Source organism: Physeter macrocephalus, chromosome 5 (genome assembly GCF_002837175.3).
Source record: "Physeter macrocephalus isolate SW-GA chromosome 5, ASM283717v5, whole genome shotgun sequence".
NCBI lineage: Eukaryota > Metazoa > Chordata > Mammalia > Artiodactyla > Physeteridae > Physeter > Physeter macrocephalus.
In genome coordinates this window covers 88,901,626-88,925,499 of record NC_041218.1, presented here as the reverse complement: position 1 = coordinate 88,925,499, position 23,874 = coordinate 88,901,626, and the positions used below count along the sequence as shown (strand labels likewise).

At 37.4% G+C, this 23,874-nt stretch overlaps 2 protein-coding genes across 7 annotated transcripts in view; one reads left to right on the top strand and one right to left on the bottom strand.

Annotated features, from left to right (window-relative positions):
• LRRC17 (leucine rich repeat containing 17) overlaps nucleotides 1–15,559 on the bottom strand; it is a 44,875-nt gene extending 29,316 nt beyond the window's left edge. The window contains exons 1-2 of one of the 6 annotated variants that reach the window (XM_055085065.1): nucleotides 15,316–15,559; nucleotides 11,892–11,986 (exon numbers count right to left, since the gene is read on the bottom strand). The gene's annotated coding sequence lies outside the window, so the exon portion shown is untranslated. Of the gene's footprint in view, nucleotides 1–2,171; nucleotides 2,337–11,891; nucleotides 11,987–13,852; nucleotides 14,556–15,315 lie in introns of those variants that run through there. The other 5 variants (XM_055085066.1, XM_055085063.1, XM_007129458.4 and 2 more) reach the window with 5 other exon arrangements.
• FBXL13 (F-box and leucine rich repeat protein 13) overlaps nucleotides 1–23,874 on the top strand; it is a 192,261-nt gene that overhangs the window by 88,169 nt on the left and 80,218 nt on the right. The window contains exons 10-12 of the mRNA XM_024115971.1: nucleotides 1,541–1,593; nucleotides 4,729–4,829; nucleotides 15,246–15,375. Of these exons, the coding sequence (XP_023971739.1) occupies nucleotides 1,541–1,593; nucleotides 4,729–4,829; nucleotides 15,246–15,375 (284 nt within the window). The remainder of the gene's footprint in view (nucleotides 1–1,540; nucleotides 1,594–4,728; nucleotides 4,830–15,245; nucleotides 15,376–23,874) is intronic.

Here is a 23,874-nt window from a genome sequence, read left to right as displayed (position 1 = left end):
ACATTCCCACCAGCAGTGCAAGAGGGTTCCCTTTTCTCCACACCCTCTCCAGCATTTATTGTTTGTAGATTTTTTGATGATGGCCATTCTGACCATTGTAAGGTGATACCTCACTGTAGTTTTGATTTGCATTTCTCTAATGATTAATGATGTTGAGCATCCTTTCATGTGTTTGTTGGCAATCTGTATATCTTCTTTGGAGAAATGTCTATTTAGGTCTTCTGCCCATTTTTGGATTAGGTTATTTGTTTTTTTGATATGGAGCTGCATGAGCTGCCTGTATATTTTGGAGATTAATCCTTTGCCAGTTGCTTCATGTGCAAATATTTCCTCCCACTCTGACGGTTGTCTTTTTGTCTTGTTTATGGTTTCCTTTGCTGTCAAGAGCTGTATATTTTTAAGAATTGTTTTCATCTTTAAAATTCTGAAATTGGTTTTGGTTTGCACTTATTACTTAGGACATAGCCCATTCTTGGCAGAGACAGAAATATTCAAAATGGATTTATAATTAATAACATTTCTGTCGTTATTGTCGTCGGGCTCTTTGGTTATAACTGGCAGATGTGTTTCCTATTCATTGTAGCAGTGTGAATGCCAGGATAACCCCCTTACCTGGAGTTTTCCTGCTTGTACAGGTCTCCTCCATCTAGAATGCCTTTCCCCTTCTTTGCCCCAAGCATTCCTCCCATACACTGTTTTGTGTCCCCTCCCCTCACTGCTACTCTTCTATCTCAGATTTGGAGTTTTACTGTTAGTCAGGACCCAGAGAGCTGATTGTGTAACACAAGTCTTGTTTCCCCTGCCAGATCACAAGCTGTGCAGGTGTCTCTGGTTCCAGAACTAATTGACCTTTCTGACTCTCCACATCTCAATCTGCAACTCATTGTAAATTGTATGTAAATGTAACCTAAAATAGAAATATTTTGTTAATTACTATGCATGATGAATTACTCATGATATTCATGCTTAATTATTTGTGGGGAGGAAGTGTGCTGATGTCTGCAACTTACTTTAAAATGCATAAAAAATTAAAATAGATTGAGGGACAGAGAGATGGATGTACAGGTGGATATGTGATAAAGCAAATATAGTAAAATATAAATTGTAGAATATGGATGGGTGATGGGTACATTCACTGTACAATTCTTCAATTCTCTCAACTTTTTTGTATGTTTGAATGTTAAAAGGGAACAAAACCCCCCAAATTAACAAAAATGTCATGCCACAAAAAAGCAGACTGGTTTTCTTCAAGTGCTTCAAAGCTGAAAGCTCTAAGTATATAGTTTCTTCCCCAAATAGTAGTTTTCTCTTTCCCCCTTCCTTCTTTAATCCTCAGACAATAATAAACATGTATATACTTTTTAATTTTAATGCCAAAATAAATCATTTTTTCTGGGGAAAGGAAACCATATACTTGGAACAAGTTATTTGCCAGGGTTTTTGTTTGTTTTCTAATGAATACACAGCAGTGAATGTAGGATGGAAAAACTTTAAACATTTGTAATATGGTGTTTAATAATGTGTAACTTGTTTGATTTAGGCCTCTGTAGAAACTTGCAAGAGCTGAATGTCTCTGACTGTCCAACATTCACGGTGAGTATAAGAAGCTTATTTTACTGTTGTTTATATAGATTCAGACTTGCTCCACTGGAGCACTAATACACAGAGATTCTGCCAAAATACATTCCTGTGTGCTCATTTAGGATTAAATATGGAGAAAAGCAAACTAAGTTAAACACTGGCAAGAAATTTTATCCAACTTATGTAATGCTCTTATTATTCCTGTAGATATGTCCAAGGTTGGAGTCTCTGGAAAGTGGAAACTATTCAACAATTAGACACAAATGAACTATATTTACATTTAAGGCCATGTGTGCATGAGACAGAAAAAATTGGGGCCCAGCAGAGACAATAGGCTCAATTTATAAGTCTTCATGGCTATCAAGTGTGGCGCCAAAGAGGATGGAAATGAACATGTAACTCTAGCCAACTCCTTCCTGGTCCTTGTCTCCAGGCTTTCCTCTACTTCCAATCTGTCATATACCCTGTGGACACAGAATATTCCTTCTTAAAGGCAGATCTGACCACTTCACTACCACCTGCCATCATTTATACACACACCTATAATCTACACTATTGGATAGAGTCAAAGCTCTTTAACATTACTGTACCTTGGAAACCCTCGGTCGTCTTGTCTCTGCCTCCCTTTCCAGCCTCATCTTCTTATAAATCCTGCATGCACATTAAGTTTCAGCAGCCACAAGCTGCTATGCTTTCTTTCCTGCATGCACCAAGCTCCTCTTGCTGTTTTGCCTTTGCTCCGGCTGTGCTCTTTGCTTGGAGATAGGAGGGAAAAGAATGAACAGCCTGATTGCTTCCCCCTCCTCATTAAGCACCAGCTCCAGGATGAAGTCCATGCCCCTTGGCACAGGTGAAAAGACTTCGTGAATTGGCTCTTCCTTGCTACCTAACCAGCCTCAACAGTTCTTTCTTTCAGATTTCTACTCGATTTCATTCTTTCTGTGGATATTTTTAGCACCTACTATGTTAAAGTTATATTTATCTTTATATATAAAGATATATAGGGAACTTATATGTTATAAAATAGAGGTTTTATAGGGAATTTAAGATGAATTAAGTTTCAGTTCTTACCCTCAGGGAGCTTTAGTTCTCACTTGAATAAAAGATCATATTCTTTAATTTGGCTTTCTAATTGGAAAGTCAAAACAATTCCATCTGTGTTGAATTTGTGAACATCAAAGTCTTTTCCAGTTTTAGAGTTTAATAATATACAGGGCTGATAACTGTATCCAGCTACATTTTACTATTGTCTTTCCCTTTGAGACAAAGACTGAGAGACAGGCTTACATTTAAGGAGTTGAGTAACATTCATTCAAAAAGCTTTGATTTCTAAGAAGCTTGCCTTATGAATATATTACATCCGGAAAGATTTTGAGTGCATCATGGACAAGTTCATAGACCATCCTGCAATGTAGACACTGAAACAATTTTTGCATTTATGTGCTCAAGCATTTGGTGATTGAAATTTGAGCTCTTTTAAATATTGAGAACAAAATTCCTTTGAACTTCCTCCTCATCTCAAAGGGAAAATCAGATTATTCTATGTTACATAATGCCTACTTCATCTTCATCTTGCTGGCTCCCATATATTTTCATCTGTGTGGCTACCTCTCTAGGGTGTAAACCAGCTTTCTATCTTCCTCCTTGTCCCATTTCATTTGCACTTTTGCCGGAGTCTTCCACCAGGTGCACAATCACTTTGATGGTTGATTGGCACCATGAACATTTTTGAAGATAGATTCTTTGTATTGAACTATAATGCCACACATTATGTTTGTTCTCTCCATTCCTGCTGGAAAAAAGTGTACTGTATACTTTTTAATCTGTACATGTATATCCAAATCCTACATTCTGGTGGTGGAGTGTCTAGAAAAATTGCTGGTATCTTGAATGCAGTGGCAAGAGTACAGTGTTTACTGAAAGCCTTGCACTTGTTCTCATGCGTCATTGGCACATAGAACCTTTTGACAACAGAACTACAGTTTTACAACTTAAAAAAAACCCTTGTGTTCTCTTTAAGGTGTGGTTTGCTTCCCCTGTAAATCAACCAATTCTCATCCCATGTGCAAGATGCTCTGACCTACAGGATTTTGTTATTTTAATATTCATGATTCCAGGAAGTAGCTAGGAACAGAATGTTAGGCATTGATGGTCCTGCTGAAAGTAAACCTCTGCCATCCTTTAGTGGTGTTCGGGGAAGCCATATTGACCATGCAGAATTCTTCCCCGAACCTCATCTCCTAGCCTAGTGCCAGTTTACCTCTTCCTGCAAAGGCCTATTCTTCCAGGACAACGTACCATAAATATTTAAAACTAGCAGACTTCTTCAGTGTTCCTGGGGAGACTCATAAATCGTTAAATAAATACAAACCTGCTGCTACTCATTCTATAACATTTTATAAATAGTTACCAATACAAGAAGCAGCACCATTGCAATCAAAGCTTCAGACATATCTGACTTGCAAATGTCAACTTAGGGCTCATGCTTGAAATCACTCTGTGTTTTTCTGTCTTTCTCATGTTGCAGTCATACTGTTCTCTTGTACTGGATTTCAGCTCTCTGGGAGAGGGTTCCCTGAATCTTTGATATTCTCCCCTACAGTACCCCCTGCATTGAATTTCATGTCCAACACGTATGCAGCCTATATTTTACTTCAGGACATCTCAAACTTACCGTAAATTTGGTGCAAGTCTGTTTAGCTGTTTTAATATCTTCAGTAACAGAACCACAGAAACTTAATCACACACACACACCTCTGTATAAATATACATGTGTAAATATGGACTCATTTTTTAATGAAGTCCAGTTGAAAGAGTTTCATCCTGTCTTTCAGAATGATTTTAGTAAATTTAAAAATGGATCCATTTTTAATCATTTTCATGAATCTAATGAGTCAGGAGTGTTTGACACTTTGACACGAGCTCAAAGGGTTGAACTGGCAAGGGTTCAGATTTTAATGAAGTGTCATGTGATGCAATGGGCCATCACCTTCTACTTAATTTGATTTATAAATGATAACAAAGACTATGAAGAGACCAAGACTGCATATACTTTTTTGGAGCAGGGAGTGAGGTAATAGAGAGAGAATGGGGAAATAGCAAAGCCTGTTAGACTTTGATAAGATTCTTCCCTGTGTTTTTATGCAGGATGAATCAATGAGATACATCTCTGAGAGCTGTCCTGGAGTCCTGTATCTCAATCTATCTAACACAACTATCACCAACAGGACGATGCGACTCCTGCCAAGGTAATGCTTGTGTTATTTGTATTACCCTGAAAATAGTTATGCTCCTCTAGGCTCTGACTTGCTCTAGTATTCCCCAAAGGCAGTGATCCTTTTACTAACACCCCACCACCTTGGTACCCCTATTCTGATAACAGGACTGCTTTCAAGTCCCCCAGCTAGTGCCTATCCTCTCCCTCCTTAGCCTTGCTTTGGCCAGTATTTGGGGGTCACTCTTGTAGTAGTTTGCCCAGTAGGTTGAGTTAGGCTCTGCCTATCTCTTTCTGGTCCTTGTTCCTGGGCTTTGGAGCCTGGCCCATCAATCCCAGTCCAGTCTTTGGACTTCTCTACAACAGAACCCCCATATCCTGCCTCCTTAGACCCTGAGCACTGCAGAGCCAGGTTCCCTGTTGCCATGCTCTGGTTACCTGTTGGGACCCCCATCACCTCCAGGGAACCTGATGCTTGCGTTTTTTTAATCTATGGACTGTTGACAAGCCAGCACTTCTTTGGAGAAGAAGGGAAAGAAGAATATAAGACATCACTAAGAATTGACAGAATATTCAATTTTATCAAAATTTACATCATTCAATTATTCTTTATTTTCACCATGGAAAGACTAATCAGGAAGAGTATATGCTCATATTGGGAGAGATTCAAAACAGTTTTCAAACTACTGTGAAAGAATGAACCATTTTTGAGAATGTAACTTTTTTGAGATCCTTCGAAAAATAACAGTGAGACATTTAGAGAAGCTTAAACAGAGAAAATTATAGGTGGTAATTTTCCTTATCTTTTCTCTCTAACCATTTTCTGGAAATATGCAAGACTAAAAAAAGGTGGTAACATATTTGCTTTATCTCATTAATTGACTTTCCATATTCTAGTCAGTCAAATCTATCAAACATTTCCTTTGAAATTTCTCATGAGTCTTTTAAAAAATAGAGGGTTTTCCTCCTTCCAGGCATTTGATACACATTTTTTTCTTGTATGATTTGTTTTTATTTAAATTTATAATCAACCTAGAATTAATTTTGGTAGATAAATGAAGCAGTGATCTACAATGAGGTATCACCTCACACCAGTCAGAATGGTCATCATTAAAAAGTCTACAAATAACAAATGCTGGAGAGGGTGTGGAGAGAAGGGAACCCTCCTACACTGCTGGTGAGAGTGTAAGTTGGTGCAGCCACTGTGGAAAACATTATGTGAATGTAGTATTCCATTGTATTATGTATCTTCTTTAACCATTCATCTGTCAATGGGCGTTTAGGTTATTTCCATGTCTTGGTTATTGTGAATAGTGCTGCTATGAAATAGCGATGCATGTATTTTTTGAATTATAGCTTTCTCTGAATATATGCCCAGAAATGGGATTGTTGGAGCATATGGTAATTCTGTTTTTAATTTTCTGAGGAACCTCCATAATGCTTTTTTTAAATTGTTGACTTCTGATAGTTGCCTTTTTTTTTTTAAAAAGGGTCTTCGTTTCTTTGTTTCTGCGCATGGGCTAGTTGTGGCGAGCTGGGGCCACTCTTCATCACGGTGCACGGGCCTCTCACTGTCGCGGCCTCTCTTGTTGTGGAGCACAAGCTCCAGACGCACAGGCTCAGTAGTTGTGGCTCACAGGCCTAGTTGCTCCGCGACATGTGGGATCTTCCCAGACCAGGGCTCGAACCCATGTCCCCTGCATTGGCAGGCAGATTCTCAACCACTGCGCCACCAGGGAAGCCCTCATTGTAGTTTTGATTTGCTTTTCTGTAATAATTAGCGATGTTGAGCATCTTTTCATGTGCCTATCGGCCATCTGTATTTCTTCTTTGGAGAAATGTGTATTTAGGTCTTCTGCCCGTTTTGGGATTGGGTTGTTTGTTTTTTTTGTTGTTGACTCGTATGAGCTGTTTGTATATTTTGGAAACTAAGCCCTTGTCAGTCACATCGTTTGCAAATATTTTCTCCCATTCTGTAGGTTGCAGACATGACACGCTTTTAATCTGCTATCTTGCTTCTTCAGTCTAAACAATCAACAAAATGCATTTATATGCATACATGTTTTTGAAGAACCAGCTGTTAGATATTTACCAGTATGTCAATAATTAAAGGTAAAATAAGTTGGGAACTAATCCATATTTTTACAATATTTAGTCTCCCTATCATGAACATAGTATACTTCTAAAATTTTTCTTTCAAATGTTCTTAAATGTCTCAAAATTTTGTTTCATTCATATGGATAGTCTGTGGTGTCTTTTTCATTGCCATTGTGAATAGTATCCTTTCTGATTATGATTTCTCATTATATTTTCTAAATGGTTACTTTTGGACTTGGGCATGATGTACATGTATCTTTTTAAACTTTTCATTTGTATGATTTAATTGATTTCTTTCCTTTTAAAATAAAAAATAGAGCTATGAAATTACTTCTAAAGAAGAACTTAGGCAAAGCTTATAAGATTTGATAAATATTGCTCTCGTTTTCTAAACAATCTGTTGTATATTTGATTATACGTTGATTACCGCTTTGACCTAATAATTATTTAGAAGAGGATTTTTGGTTTCAAATTGTTGAAGTTTCTTAATTAAGCTTATGTTTTTAATTCTAGTTTTTTACACTGTGGTCAAGAAATGTGGACTGAATTATTTCTACTTTTTGAAATTTATTGAGATTTCTTGGTGGACTAGTTTATATAATCAATTTCAGTAAATCATCCATGAATGTTTAAAACAAGAGAGTTTCTTTCAGAGAACATTTCTAACTGTATATGCACATATATGTATAAATTCTCGATATGTCATAGATAAGTGATATATTAGTTGCCTATTATGATAAAGCTTCTATTAATTTATTTTTGTTATTTTACACGTAAAGATTAATAAGTAGTATGTTTCATTATAGATTGTAGCATTTGTTCACATAAAATTATATTTTTTATCCTGGTTGATATTTCTTTGCCTTAAATTCTTTTTAATCTGTATTTATACAGTCACCTTTGGTTTCTTTTGTGGTTTTGTGGAATAACTTTATGTATACCCATATTTTTAACCTTTGTGTTGCTGTATGTTAGGTTTATCTTTTACATGCAGCACATAGCTAACTTCTATTTTAAAAAATTTCAATCTCTTTGCCTTTTTAAGAAGGAAGTTTAAAAGACTAATATTTCTTGTCAAAACTGAGTGTATGATCTTATTTTTCTCATCTTGCTTTATGTTTTAGATTTTTTAATTTTTTATGTTACTGCACTGTTTTCTGCCTTTTGCTATAAAAGTGTTATTTCTGTAATCTGAATGCATTTCAAAGATATATGCATATTCTCTTGTGTATTCTAACTAGTGGATATTTGTATGTTTTTTAAAAACATGCTTTAACATGCATTTCTCTAATTATCAAAGTCACGATGAAACAGTAACTTTGGCTCCCCGTGTTAGGCAAGAGATCTGATACACTTTAATTCTCCCTTGAACTTGACGTTCTTCTACTTCCACTCACCTATATGTAAATACCTATTAATTGTGATTTTTGTTAACCATTTAACTTTCCTTTCAATGTTGATTTTTGGTGTTTGAACTCAACATTGTAATCATATTTATAATGATTATGTAGTCCTAACTCTAGTTTTATCATTCATTGATGGTTCATTTGTTCCACAATTTCCTTGTTCTTTAATTTTGATTTTGATTCACCCTATGATGACTGGAAATATAGTTTTAAAAACTCTTTATCTGGAAAGATGTGCAAGTATTAGATTTTCAGTCATTACTTTCTGAAGATGACTTTCTGTTGTCTTGAAGGATGAACAACAAATACTCTTGGTGTATGGTTCTTGAATCATGTCCCTTACTCTATCCTTAAAACCCTACAAATGTTGCTCCATAATCTTTACTATTTCAAGTTAAAGAGAAGTCTAAAGCCAGCCTGATTTTTCTCTTCCTTTGTTGGTAACCTATTTTTTTCTGCCAAGATGCTGGCGTGAACTTCCTTTTCTCTGAGAAATTAAAAACATCTTCCAAACTTAGCTGTGTTCTTTCAATTAACTTTTCCTGGAACATAGTAAACCTTTTGAACATTAAAATTTAGATTTTTCTCAGCCAAGGAAGGTGTTTTTCTCTTCCTTCTTTTTAAAATAAATTTATTTATTTATTTACTTTTGGCTGCGTTGGGTCTTCATTGCTGCGCGCAGGCTTCCTCTGGTTGTGGCGAGCGGGGGCTACTCGTCGTCGCGGTGCGCAGGCTTCTCATTGTGGTGGCTTCTCTTGTTGCAGAGCACAGGCTCTACGTGCGTGGGCTTCAGTAGTTGTGGCACAAGGGCTCAGTAGTTGTGGCTCGTGGGCTTAGTTGCTCCACAGCATGTGGGATCTTCCTGGACCAGAGCTCGAACCCGTGTCCCCTGAATTGGCAGGCGGATTCTTAACCACTACGCCACCAGGGAAGCCCTCTTTTTTTTTTTTCTATTAATTAAACTAAAGTCTTTATACAAATTTCATCAAGTTTTCCACTCATGTCCTTTTATTTTTGCTCTAGGATCCAATGTAGGGTTCCATATTGCATTCAGTTGTCATTTCTCCTTAGCCTCCTCAAATCTGTGCCAGTCCTCAGTAGTTCCTTGTATTTCATGACCTTGACACTTGAAGAATACGGTTTAGTTATTTATTTTATATAATGTCCCTCAATGTGGGTTTATCTGATGGATATTTTTCTTTTTAAATGCTTCTATGCCATTTGTTCAGGTTTTATCTTAAGAATCCCCTTTTATTTTTAGATCGATTTTTATTCTTGTCCTTCAAAGCTGTCATCTTCTCTCTCATCATTTTTATTTCTGTATACATTTTCTCAGCATACTGCATTCTCTATATCATTAGTTCTGAAAGTGTGTTCCAAGGACAGCAGTGTCCCGATAAATGTTTAATAACTGGCTGGGGTAGGGAGTAAAGGTGTGTTTTGATTTGTAGGATTTATTGATTTCTGTGATATAAATAATTCCATCATGGCCAATTTTAAGCTACCAACATGATGTCACTGAATGTGGAATTGGGAAGAGATGCTAACAATTGGTTCTCATGGGCTGGTACAAGCCAGCTCCAGAAGTACCACTGTGGAGGGCCCCTGACCATTTCAGGAATTCTGTAGGATTCTTTGTCCTGCAATATAGAACATCACTCAGTACTTTTCTTTAGACATTTCATATTAAGATATATATGTGATGAATATGTGTGCATGTATGAATGTGTGTGTTTATATATAGAGAATATATGTGCATGTGTGTATGTATGTGTGTGTGTATGTATCTATAGATAGAGAGTGGGGGGGGTGAAGAGGGAAGAGAGAGATAAATGTATGTTTAAAAATCCATAAATCCATTTGTGAAAATCTGAACTCTCAAAGTAGATGATTTGGGAGTAGCATATATCACAGTACAAATTATTTTTTTAACTTAAAACATCTCTTCCAACCATAGTTTGAGATAAACTTTTCTCCTAGGAAATTTAAAATAACACTACAGCTCTGCATAATTTTTTAAGGACGTTTATTTTACAAATGAAGCTATACCTTTAGTGGGCAACAGATAGAAAAATAGGACCCAAAATGAGAATTCTGTTTTGATTTTAACTTCTAGTTCTTGCTATTGAGACAACACTTAGGATAAAACTACTTGATACTGATGTTTTTCGCCATATGAAAAAAATGTACACTGACTTTCTTATCTATAATAAAAATACGTTTCATAACGATTCTCTATTTTTGCTCTGCTTTCTATTGTTTCAAACATGCTTGGGTATGCAAAAGCATTTGTTAAGCTGTAAATAACCAGAGATGTGTTATTTGTTGCTGTTTTCATTCTCTCTGGTGTCTTTAGTATTTCTTTCCAAAGAAAAATGTAATTTGTTTGCCTGTCTTAGCAACAGTGATTTGCCCATTTTTTATTTCAATATTTTTCCTCACTTCTTTGGGGACTTGCTCAGTTTTCTAAAGTTGAAAATGAGGGCTGCCCACAGCTCATGCCCATTCCAAAACATTTTTTGCTTTTAAATATTTCCTGAATTAAACCCTCTCCATTTATTCCCGTTGCCACGATCTAGGTGGCACTCTCAGCACCTCATTTGGTGCAGCATCCTGATGGTTCACTCTTGGTCTCTCTTCCCTTCAATATGCTCTGCCTATGCTGCAAGATGTGTCATTCTGAACTTAGTCTTATCATGTCTTTGACATCCTTAAGGTCTAGACTCTTCCCTTACTGTCCTTTAACATTATCTGATCAAACTTACCTGCCTAGGTTTTCCAAGGGAAGCCCTTAACTCTGGTCATCTGACTGCTACATGCTTCTCTTTCTCTACAGCTGGAATGCCTTTCTCCTCTCTCTGCTAATCCACAGACTTTACACCTCAAGTCACACCATCTACCAGAACTCCACAGTGATTTCTCCTTTTCCTGAGTTCTAATAGCAACATTCATTCACTTATTCACCAATTCTTTAATGAAAAAAAAGACCAAAGAAAGGAGGAAAAAATGATCTCTGTAGTTTCTATAAGATTATAATTTTAAAATTTAGAAATTATAAAATTATAATTTCTTAAAGATTATAGTAACAGTAGAAAAATAAATAAATAAATCACAAAGAGAACACAAATAAATCACAAATAAAACACAAAGAGAACCCCCCCACAAACATAAGAAACAGTTATCAAATAATTAGGAAAAAAGATAAACCAGTCTGAAAACACTGTCTCAAAGTGGAATTAGATTATCAAGTCATCTCTGGATTGGAAAAATGATGAACCAGATCTTACTCATGTAAGGGACACATTTTTTGTCAAAATTCAATATTCATAAAATTTGTCAATATTCAATATTGCATAAAATTTGCCAAGTGCGATTTCACTGTCAACTGATATTTTTCTCATCCCCAGAAGCTCTAAGTCTGCAGCACTGTAAATCCCTAGAAAGGCCAACAGGGCCACTCACGATTTGTACTTTGCTTTCAAACCGATGGTTCCCATGAGGTTCCACTTTGAGGAGAGACATCTAAAGACTTTTAATCCGGGAGTCATTTAGTTTAATTAACAGCCTCTTTTGCCAAACTCAAGGTTCTTAACCTGGGGTCAGTGGATCCTCCAAGGAGACCATGAATGGAAATCAGGGGTTCCATGAATCTTGATAGGAGAAAAAAAATCTCTATTTTCACTAAGCTCTAAGTGAAATATAGTTTAAAAAAAAAATCAGAGAAGTATTAGCAGCCCCTGAGACTCTTTCACCCATATAAATCACAGTTATTTTATCATCACAAATATTTTCTTAGAGTTACAAATATTTCAAAATATAATTGGTACTCACTACTGCTTCAAAATCATGGTAATTATTAGACCTGCCACTAGATCTTGTTTTTTAATATGTTAATAAAGAAGCATATATATTATTATTACACTCATTTGGCTTTTAAAAAATATTTTGATAATATCTTTCAATATAATTGGCTGACTTTGTAATTGTATTTTATTGTATACACTAAAAACATTATGTTGATAATACAACATTATAAAGTAACTATACTCCAATTAAAAAAACCAAAACATTATGCTGACAAAGGGGCCATAGATCCATAGGTATCTATTAAGAACTCCTCGCTCAATTCTCATTTTTGGTATTTGTTAACTGACCACATGCACTTAAATAAATGGAACAATATGCTTGGACCAGATTTGAATATATTTGAATATGCATGATTTCATAAGTAACAGTTTCATTATTATATCTAAAGAAAGACTGACTGATATACAGAGCTTAGAAATAGGTTAGGAAGAACAGTCTTCAAGTGAGTGGGCAACACATGGGAGGAAGAGAAACTACACCAGAGGCTATCAATCTCGCTAGAGTTGACAGATTACATATGGTATTACCACCATGACCAAAATGAGGGTAGAGATGGCATATGAGGCCCCCCAAACTCTTAGTATCAGTTGTATGCACCACTCTTGTCAGGTGAATACTTATTCCATTCAATGGAAGGAAGATAGTACAAACTTCATAAGAATAATTCATATGTAATTATTATTTGAGGTAGTAGTAGCAACAATAACTATATATATATATTTAAAGGTTCTACCATATCCCTGCTAATATTTATCATCAAAGATCACCCTCAGGGCTTCCCTGGTGGCGCAGTGGTTGCGCGTCCGCCTGCCGATGCAGGGGAACCGGGTTCGCGCCCCGGTCTGGGAAGATCCCACATGCCGCGGAGCGGCTGGGCCCGTGAGCCATGGCCGCTGGGCCTGCGCGTCCGGAGCCTGTGCTCCGCAACGGGAGAGGCCGCAGCAGAGGGAGGCCCGCATACCACAAAAAAAAAAAAAAAGTCTTCAAGTGAGTGGGCAACACATGGGAGGAAGAGAAACTACACCAGAGGCTATCAATCTCGCTAGAGTTGACAGATTACATATGGTATTACCACCATGACCAAAATGAGGGTAGAGATGGCATATGAGGCCCCCCAAACTCTTAGTATCAGTTGTATGCACCACTCTTGTCAGGTGAATACTTATTCCATTCAATGGAAGGAAGATAGTACAAACTTCATAAGAATAATTCATATGTAATTATTATTTGAGGTAGTAGTAGCAACAATAACTATATATATATATTTAAAGGTTCTACCATATCCCTGCTAATATTTATCATCAAAGATCACCCTCATTATAATACTATTACATCTATGTGCTTATGTAATTGTCACATCTCTAAGAGGAAAGAGCAGATAGGATTACATCCATGTTACAGATGAGTAAACTGAGGTTCAGGAAAGCTGGAGGCCCCACAGTTGGTGAGGGTTAAAAAAAAAAAAGATAGTGTTAAAATATCCACTTAACAGCTGCAGCAACAATCTCTGAGAGGTTAGGAGAAGTTGTAGTAAGTGTCAGGACTGGGATTCAAATCCAATTTCATCAGATTCCAAACCCCTGTGTATTTTCCATTGTGTCATGCTGCCTGCCTCACTATTCCTTTCTCCAAATTAGAAAGCTAAAGGGTTGTTAGGAATGACAACCCCCAAGAAAATTGTACTTACTCAGCTGAATCACAAGGGTATGCTTCAGGGAGAGGAAGATGGAGCATTTCCAAAACTTTGGCAATGCTCTTAGTTAACTCAAGGGCCCCAGGAGAAGGGACGTTCTTTGGGATGTTAGTGCTTCTTTCTCCTTCAGAACCCTGCCCACCCAGCCACTGGGGAATCCAGAAGGCTTCCCTCTCCGTTCTCCTGAATCTCATGGACACAGCCATTACCAGAGGGAAATGTGTGTTCTGAGTCAAATAATTTGCTACGGAATGTGAATCATATCATATAGTTGTGTTTTTCCAGATTTGGGAAATAAATCTGATTAATGGTCAAAGCTTGCATATCTAATTTCCCATTTATGTGAAGGTAAACTTTATTAGTCATTTGTGGGCTTTTGAGGGACAGAGAGGAGTTTTCTTCCTACTTTTCATTCTTTTTGCTTTCTAATTTGCTGTTAAACCGTTGCAGATCACAAACCAAAAGCATGTTTTTAATTCGATTGCAAGAGCAGGCAGTAGTGGGAATTCCTGCACTTTTTAAAAATGCCAGGCTTAGGAGGGCTTTGAAAATCGTCCACAGTGTCCTCAAACTGTGAGCTCTTGCACAGTAGTACAGACTCGTCCTGAAGACCCTCTTTTTTTTCTGGAGGCTCTCATTTTGGTCATGGTGGTAATGCCATATTCAATCTGTTTCAACTCCAGTGAGATTGATAGCCTCTGATTGTAGTTTTTATTCCTCTCATATGTTGCCCACTCATTTGCAGACTGTTCTTAACCCATTTTTAAGCTCTGTATATCAATGTCTTTCTTTATCCATAATAATGAAACTGCTACATACAAAATCATGCACTGTTACAAAAAAAATCTATTTTTTTCAAGCCATTTGCTTACCATGTCCATTTTAAGAGCCTGTTATGTTCAACTTTGCCTCCTTTCTGCCCCAAATCCTAACTCTCATGTAACAGTTAATTGCCACTTAAATGTTTACAAAGGGTTTGTCCTCCTAGACATTTTGCATGTTATTTTGGTGCTCCAAAGATAAAACCTAAATGCAACAATAACACAAACTCTGAAACTGCTTTCAAACACTAACTTCCAAACAATAGGAATGCACAAACCTCCTCCACCCCCAAAGCTTTATCCCAATCAGCTTTCTTAAAAATCTAGACAAATCTTTAATTATTTTCATTTGAAATGTGATTATGCATTATCTGATAAGCTACTGCAATCTCCTTTACTTAACAGGAAGAGTGTTAACAATAAAGTTCAACTCTTGAATATCTGCAAGGAGAAAAGATTAATTTGCAGTTTTACTTCTCTTTGTCATAGTGGCTTAACAAAGATGTGAGAAAACAACGAAAGTATAATCACTTTCCTTCCTCTCTTCTCTCGTCCTGTCTTTTCAGGTACTTCCACAATTTACAGAACCTTAGTTTGGCTTATTGCAGAAAGTTTACAGACAAAGGTTTACAATACCTGAATTTGGGGAATGGATGCCACAAGCTCATCTATCTGGACCTTTCCGGCTGCACCCAGGTTTGTCTTTCAGCCTTCTCTTTCCTGCAGCAGGCGAAGAAGTCCTCCAGAGAATGAGAACGGGCTATATCCAGCGCTCATGTTATACTAACGCTGTGCACGGACCGCAGCACACTTTTTGGAGGTTTTAAATTACATGGCCACAGCTGCTTAAATTTTCCCCAGGATCGCTACTATAGGCTCTTGGCTTCCTTCCACTGGAGTGCCACATCCACTAACAGTCAGAGTTCATTGGATGATGAAGCAGAACACTTCTGTGTAGATACTCTGAGCACAGTTATAATACCAGAGTCCAAATCTTGAAAACTTTTTAGAATTGATACCAAGATACAAACAAAGAAAAACGTTTTGTGGGGAGAATTTGCAAAGAACTTCCTGAAAAGTCAGTTTGCTCTCACATGGGCCCTCAGAGAGTAAATAGTATTGGGTAAGATGCTACAAGTGATAAACGCATGAAAGGAAATGCACAAAGATTATGATTTTATTTGTTTTTATTTTTGGCTGTGCTGGGTCTTCGTTGTTGTGTGCGGGCTTTCTCTAGTTGCGGCGAGCGGGGGCTACTCTTTGTTGCGGTGCACGGGCTTCTCACTGCAGTGGCTTCTCTTGTTGCAGAGCACGGGCTCTAGGTGCACGAGCTTCAGTAGTTGTGGCACACAGGCTTCAGTAGTTGTGGCACGCAGGCTCTAGAGTGCAGGCTCAGTAGTTGTGGCACACGGGCTTAGTTGCTCTGTGGCATGTGGGATCTTCCCGGGCCAGGGATCAAACCTGTGTCCCCTGCACTGGCAGGCAGATTCTTAACCACGCCACCAGGGAAGCCCAAAGATTATGATTTTAAAAACTGTATTATATCCTTGGGCTAAATAACATGACGATTTGAGGTCTATATGGGGAAATATTTAAGTTTGAAGGAACAAGACTAAGGAAAACTGGGCAGAAAAGAGTGTGGAATTGTGGAGGGTAGGGCATGGCACTTTGGAAGCAGTTACTACCTCCTTGATAGTTTCTTCTGCTCTGTTTTGTTTGATTTCAGTCATGATTCTTTTAACTTTTCTTTCACCTCTCTGTGTATTTTATTGATAATTGTGTCATAGAATGTTCATCATTCTATGAGACTAATAACACAAATGAGAACTGTTACTATACGCCAGTCACCATGTTGACTGTTTCGTACAGATCAAATTTACTGCTCATATAAATGCTGTGCAGTATGTATTTATCATGCCCATTTAGACATGAAAAGACCAAGGCTCCCAGGGCTGCACGGCTGGTGAAAGCACACGGTACTGGTACAGTTATAAGCAGGTAGATTCCCTGGAAGGAATACAGGGACAGAACAGATTTCTCCTCCAAGTTCTTGAATGGACAGAAATCTTACATAGCACTACTACTGGCATATCATGGTTTCCTGGTACACCACTCAGTGGAGAGGATGTAAGGGAAAGGAGTGGGGGACGTTAAGCTAGGGCTGAAATGGGTAGAAGTTGCATTTGTTTAACATCCAATCTACTGCGATATAGCTTGCTAAGCATCAACATCTACCATCACTCTGTGGCCAAGATGGCCTTAATGTTCCCTCCAGATGGACAAAACTTCAGACAGGCTTCTTCTTGACTCTGGACCCCTAACCTCCCTTTTCTTAGAGCGTTTACTTTAGAAAACTTGTGGTTGTACATTCTTTCTCTGCTCCCGTTGAGATGTAGCCCTTAAAAAGCTTCTTGCCAGTTTTACAACCCAGGAATGTCTTCCTCAAAGACCTGGGAGCCAGCCTTTAATATGTAATCATCAAGAGAGAGAGCATCAGTATCTCCCAGTCTCTGTGGGAGGATGGGAGCCTAACTTCCATATGGATGTCAATTAGCAAACACAGACGGCCTAATCACAAAGGAAGAATACCTGCAAATTCAGAAATAACTCAATGTGCTTGACACATCTAACTGATCAATCTCTCCCCTAAAGATACATGCTCCAGTACTTTTTTTAAAATTAATTTTTATTGGAGTTTAGTTGATTTACAATGTTGTGTTAGTTTCTGCTGTCCAGCAAAGTGAATCAGTTATACATATACATATATCTGCTCTTTTTTAGAACTTTTTTTCATATAGGCCATTACAGAGTACTGAGTAGAGTTCCCTGTACTATACAGTAGATCCTTATTTGTTATCTAATTTACATACAGTCATGTCTAGCTTACCTCAGTGCTTCAGAACCCTCTGCACAGCGTGACTTACCTCCTTGTTCTTCTCAGTTTCTACCAGGTAACTATTGTAGCAAAAACACACAACACATGCACAGACACACAAACACACAAACACATGTCCTAAGGTTAAATATTTTCAGACACACTAAAGCCAAAATTAGAGGTTTCAAATTGATGACCCTCTGGCTAGATATATATGCAAAACATATAGACACAGTCTGTCTTTAAATTTTGAGCCAACATTTGGAATTTTGGAGTTTTCAAATAAAAATCTAAACTTCAAGCTTCTCTTAAGAAACCAGAAGAACTAGCAAAATTGGGCCTGCTTTCCCACATGGCAAAATGGGCTGGAGCTGAGTCAGCCTCACCCCCTTGAGATGGAGCCCTCTCCTCGGTATGCTGCCCTCTCCTCCACTCAGTAACGTCCACACATGCACTTACTCTGGGACTGCTACCACTTCACTGCATTGCCTGCCTGCCTCAAGTAGGTATTTGAGTTTGGTCTGAATGTATTTCTAAAGAATAGATTTCTTTTCCTAACTGACCCTTAATTTGTAAGTCTCAAACCACAGTGACATTAGTACTTCACATCATTATGCAAAATAACGTTAGGTTTTTTTTGTTCTTCCGTCTTCCATTTGCATTTGTTCATTTAGTAATTTAATTACTCGAGAGATTTAACCCTAGGTGTCAGGCACTGGAAATTGTACCATTTGAAACTTTGTAAGAAACGGGCTCATTATGAACCACAGATATTTTAATAATGGTAACTGCTGCTGTAACTTCAGAGAAGCAGTGAATCTTGGATGTTACTGCTTCTGAGGGACTTATTAAATAAATCTTTTGAGGAGGCTCTATCTACCTCCCTAGCTCTGGGTGTGAGGATAGTTTCACCCTTCCAGACCTACTTGCATTGATACGACAGTATAAAATGGTTTCAAAGAAGGAAATTTGACTATTTACAGGTTTTTCAGGTTCTTCCCTTGGAAAGTAAAATGTATTTTCTTTTTATGTTTGGAATTTTGCACTGTGAAGTCATGTGTTAGTATATATGATCAAGGAAAAAGGCCCTAATAAAACAAAAAGTTGAGAATAGAAGCCTTACAACTAAATGCTTTACACTGGTGTTTATTGAGTGCCTGCTGCATACTGGGCGCCATGATGAGTCAAATAGCATCTCTGTTTTTTGGAAGCTCTGGATTAACATAAATGAATTATGTCAAGGGCTAAATGTTAATGCAGTCAGAGCTGCCCCAAAAAGGAAAGATGTATACAGTATTGTGAAAGAATTTGAACGATATTTGTTAGAAAAAATAAATAAGTGGATGATGGAGGACTACAAAGAACAGTGAGGGCTTCCCTGGTGGCGCAGTGGTTGAGAGTCCGCCTGCCGATGCAGGGGACACGGGTTCGTGCCCCGGTCTGGGAAGATCCCACATGCCGCGGAGCGGCTGGGCCCGTGGGCCATGGCCCCTGAGCCTGCACGTCCGGAGCCTGTGCTCCGCAGCGGGAGGGGCCCCAACAGTGAGAGGCTCACGTACCGCAAAAAAAAAAAAAAAAAAAAAAAAAAAAAAAAAAAAAAGAACAGTGAAAATCAATTACATATGTTTTAGAAATATTCTGCATTCTTATGGGATTGGATAAACACTGTAGGGTGCACTAAGTAATATGACCGATTTCCTAATGAGTACCAGCACTTGCACGTTCCCCTGCATGTCATCATCTCTGATGGGGTTGAGGTGATGCCTCTGCCCAGTTTCTCCTCCTTGAAAAAGCCTCTGCTCACACTTGGCCTGAACTGGGATAGGGCTGCTCCAGTGAGCTCTCTCACCAGCCTCCGCAAATTTCTACCCAGATACTTGCCACTTTGAGTTTTCTTTTTTCACTTTTAAAAAAACCTGCTTTTTTTCTTATTACACGCTAAATGCAGAAAAATACAAGGAAAAAGGAGAAAAAGGGACCTCCCTGGTGGCACAGTGGTTAAGAATCCGCCTGCCATTGCAGGGGACACGGGTTCGAGCCCTTGTCCGGGAAGATCCTACGTGCCGTGGAGCAAGTAAGCCCGTGCACCGCAACTACTGCGCCTGCGCTCTAGAGCCCGCGAGCCACAGCTACTGAAGCCCGCGTGCCTAGAGCCTGTGCCCTGCAACAAGAGAGGCCACCACAGTGAGAAGCCTGTGCACCACAACGAAGAGTGGCCCCTGCTTGCCCCAACTAGAGAAAGCCCGTGTGCAACAAAGACCCAACACAGCCAAAAATAAATAAATAAATTAATTAATTAAAAAAAAAAAAAAAAACAGGAGAAAAAAATTTAAATTACCTGAAAATTCATCACCAGAAATAATAAACACTACTAGAATTTCAGGGTCTTTATTCTATGCCTGTCTAGACTTTTTAAAAACTGAAATGGATTATATAGTACACATATCTTTCATTTAATGTTTTATAAAGTGAATATCTCTTTATTCCATTAAATATTTTTCCTGTAACTTACTTTTAATAGCTATATAGTATTTCATTGTATCAAAATACCAATATGTATTTAACCATTCATTATTGGTCTACAATTCTTTTTTTTTTGGCCTACCATTTTTTTTGTTATCATAAATAACCTGTGAGGAAAATTATTATAGCCATATCTTTGCATATGTCTATGCAATTTTTTGGTACAAATTTTTAGAAGTGAAATGGTCAGCGGATATAGTTATTTTTAAGGCCATCCATACCCTACAAAGATTGTCAGTTTACACTTACCATAAATGTAAAATAGTTTGTTCTCTTCATAAATATATATTAAAAAATGTTGCCAATTTGACATTGAATATGATTTTTTTTTTTTTTTTTTTTTTTTTTTTTTTTTTGCGGTACGCGGGGCTCACTGTTGTGGCCTCTCCCGTTGCGGAGCACAGGCTCCGGACGGAATATGATATTTTATATTTTCAATTTGTATTTCTTTGAGTACCAGGCAAAGTTAAACCATACACAGGCACTTAATAAATATCTGTTGAATGACAGCATTCTTATCCCAACAGGTCGCCACTGTTAAAATATTTTTCAATATGGGAACATATGTATATGTATAACTGATTCACTTTGTTGTAAAGCAGAAACTAACACACCATTGTAAAGCAATTATACTCCAATAAAGATGTTAAAAATTTTTTTTTTCAAATTACTTAAAAAATCTCTTTCAAACTGGGGAACATTGGAGATAATGTAAGTTAAGTGCCTGACACAGCTGGTGATAAAAAAAGAAAACCTATTAGTATATTTCTCTAAAAAAATTTCTTCAGAGCCTGAGTGCAACATTTTCATTATAGTAGTTTCAGAAGAAAAAAAAAAATCTACACTCATTTAACAAAATGATTCCGGCTGAATCAGTTGAACAAATTTAATTTGTTTGCTTTTATATTTGCTACTTACTCAAAGTTATAAAATCTAACCTTATGCCATAAAATAGTTTCTTAAAAACCATGTTTAAACACAATTTGGAAAGACTCTGGAGACAAAATGGTTTTATCACGTAAAGAAGGTACTCTTTCCTGTGCTCCTTTGTCATCTATAATCTGGGAGACATTTGGCGACAGTGAATAGATCCATCTTTTTCTATGCTCTAAGGAATGATGTGTGACCTAACTCATGGTAGACATTTGTCAGATATTTGTCGAATATAAGAGAGAGGAACCACTCCTCTCCTTCCCTTGTGGTTCTGGGGAGCGGTCAGTCGTGGCACCTTGAAAGCAACACACCACAGTAATTGGAAGCATCGGTTCTGGGGCACCTGCATTTTAATCTTGAGTTTGCTATTTACTAGGTATGGGACTGGGGCAGGTTACCTAAGCTTTCTGTATACCTCACTTTCCTTATCTATGAAATGGGGAAAATACTAGTAACTTCCTAAGTGTGTTGTGTGAATGAAATTATTTGATACATATAAGAGTCTTAGAATGATGGCTTCATATAGTAAATGCTTAGCCACCATTAGCTATTATTATTAGATTACTAATAGTGTTTTCCAATGGCCGCTATCATTTGGCCCAGGCATAGACATTCCTAAATTCCATGTGCAGTGGCTATGATTTTTCCAGGGAGAGCATGACCTTAGCAGAACTATTCAGAACTCTTTTAGGTGCTCAACATTGGGAAAAATAAATTCAGTCTATTCTGAGGTTGCAGGGCCTGGAATGTGTAAGTCTAGGCTGGTTTGTGGTTCTCTTGCTCAGGAACATGGAGGAAATTTGTCTGCAATGGGAAAGAATAAAATCATCACAAAGAGGCTGACCTTCAAGAGGGAGAGATGCTGTGTTTGAGAAGGAGAGATGGTATATTTTTGCTTAGCTGGACTTTCAGTTAGAGATACCACTAATTCCCTTTTTACCTACGCTAGTTTATGTTGGGTCATTGTGACTCAAGGAAGCTGACTGGTACAACTGTTGAGGATGTGACTCCTATTTAGCTTTTAGTTGGGGTTTTGAACACTTTGATGGAAAGCCTTTCTCAAGGAAAAAACTAAGGCCCAAGAGAGGAAGTTGTGAAGGTTTCTCATAGCTCTTCACATGCTTGTATTCTACCATGTACCTGAATTTGTTGCTTTGAGCATGCCTGTGACTGACCACAAAGCAATCCTTAACACCCAAGAAACCGGATTAAATCTGCTTCCTGTTTTGCTGGCACTGACAGCTGGGACATACTGAGCAAAGGCATTCCCTAATGACTTTTTTGAGGGTAAGTATAATATACAGAAAAGTGCACAAAGTGCTATATACATGTCCTTTGGTGAACACAGAATGTATTTCTGTTGAGTATACACATAGGAATCAAATGGGCTGCGTGTGAAGTACGTGTATGTTTGGCTTTTGTTGATATCATCGTTAGTTTCCTAAATTGGCTGTGTCAATCCTAATAATTATGATTTAGAAAACTCATGTGGATGTGATTTCTTCAGGAAAGCTAATGCTGTGGCTCCACATACTTACTCCCTATATTTACCCACATAATTTATTTTCATAGCAACACTATTATTAAAGTGCAGTACAGGAGAGGTAGGAGAACAACATTCAAACCTAGAGTGGGCTTCTATGCTGATGAGTACTCTTCCCTTCTCAGAAATTAGCAATAAGTATTTAAGTCATCTTATATTCACTTCCATAGCAAGCAGGTTTCATTAAACTTCCCTCTTTTCAACTATTTTAATCAAACATTTAGAATCCATCACTGGTGACTACTTTCACTAAAAGAAAATAAGAAGAGAGGTTTAAAAATATTGTGTGTTCTCTGCAGTATTTTTCAGGAGAGGAAAAGTACTCAAGGGAAGAAACATAACCAGGGATTTCTATTTTATTTCATACTAGATTTATTTTATTTTACTTATTTTGGAACTCAGGTACCAGGAACAGATTTAATCACACTCCTCAATTCATGGCACACTTTAATCATCAGTCCATGCAAGGTTGATCTCTTGTTTTATTTATTCCCTTTTATCCACATTTCCAACTCATGTTCCCCTTTTTCTACACAAGCAAATCCTCTAATTTGTTTTATGTGGTTCCATATACGAATATATTCTTAAAACTTTCATTTGAAAAGATACTTGTACCCCAATGATCATAGCAGCACTATTTAATAGTCAAGACACAGAAGCAACCCAAGTGCCCATCAACAGATTTTATATATATATATATATCACATTTTCTTAAGCCAATCATCTGTTGTGTGTGTATATATATATTTACACACATATATATCACACACATATATATACACACGCATACACAACGGAATATTACTCAGCCATAAAAAAGGAAATATTGTCATTTGCAGCAATGTGGAAGGACCTAGAGAATATTATGCTTAGTGAAATAAGTCAGATGGCGAAAGACAAATCTATATGATAATGACATATGATATAAATCTAAAAAATAATACGAATGAATGTATATACAAAAGAGAAACAGAGTCACAGACATACAAAACAAATTTATGGTTACAAAAGGGGAAGGGGAGGGGGAGGGACAAATTAGGAGTATGGGATTAACAGATACAAACTACTATACATAAAATAGATAAGCAACAAGGATTTACTGTATAGCATAGCGAATTATACCCAATATCTTATAATAACCTATAATGGAATATAATCTGAAAGAAAACTAAGTCACTATGCTGTACACCTGAAATTAACACTATATTGTAATTCAACTATACTTCAATTTAAAAAATGAGCAAAACATAAAAGTCTTTCTCTAGCAACAAAAAGGAATATATTAATATATATATCAATGTATTCTTGCATTCTTATATTG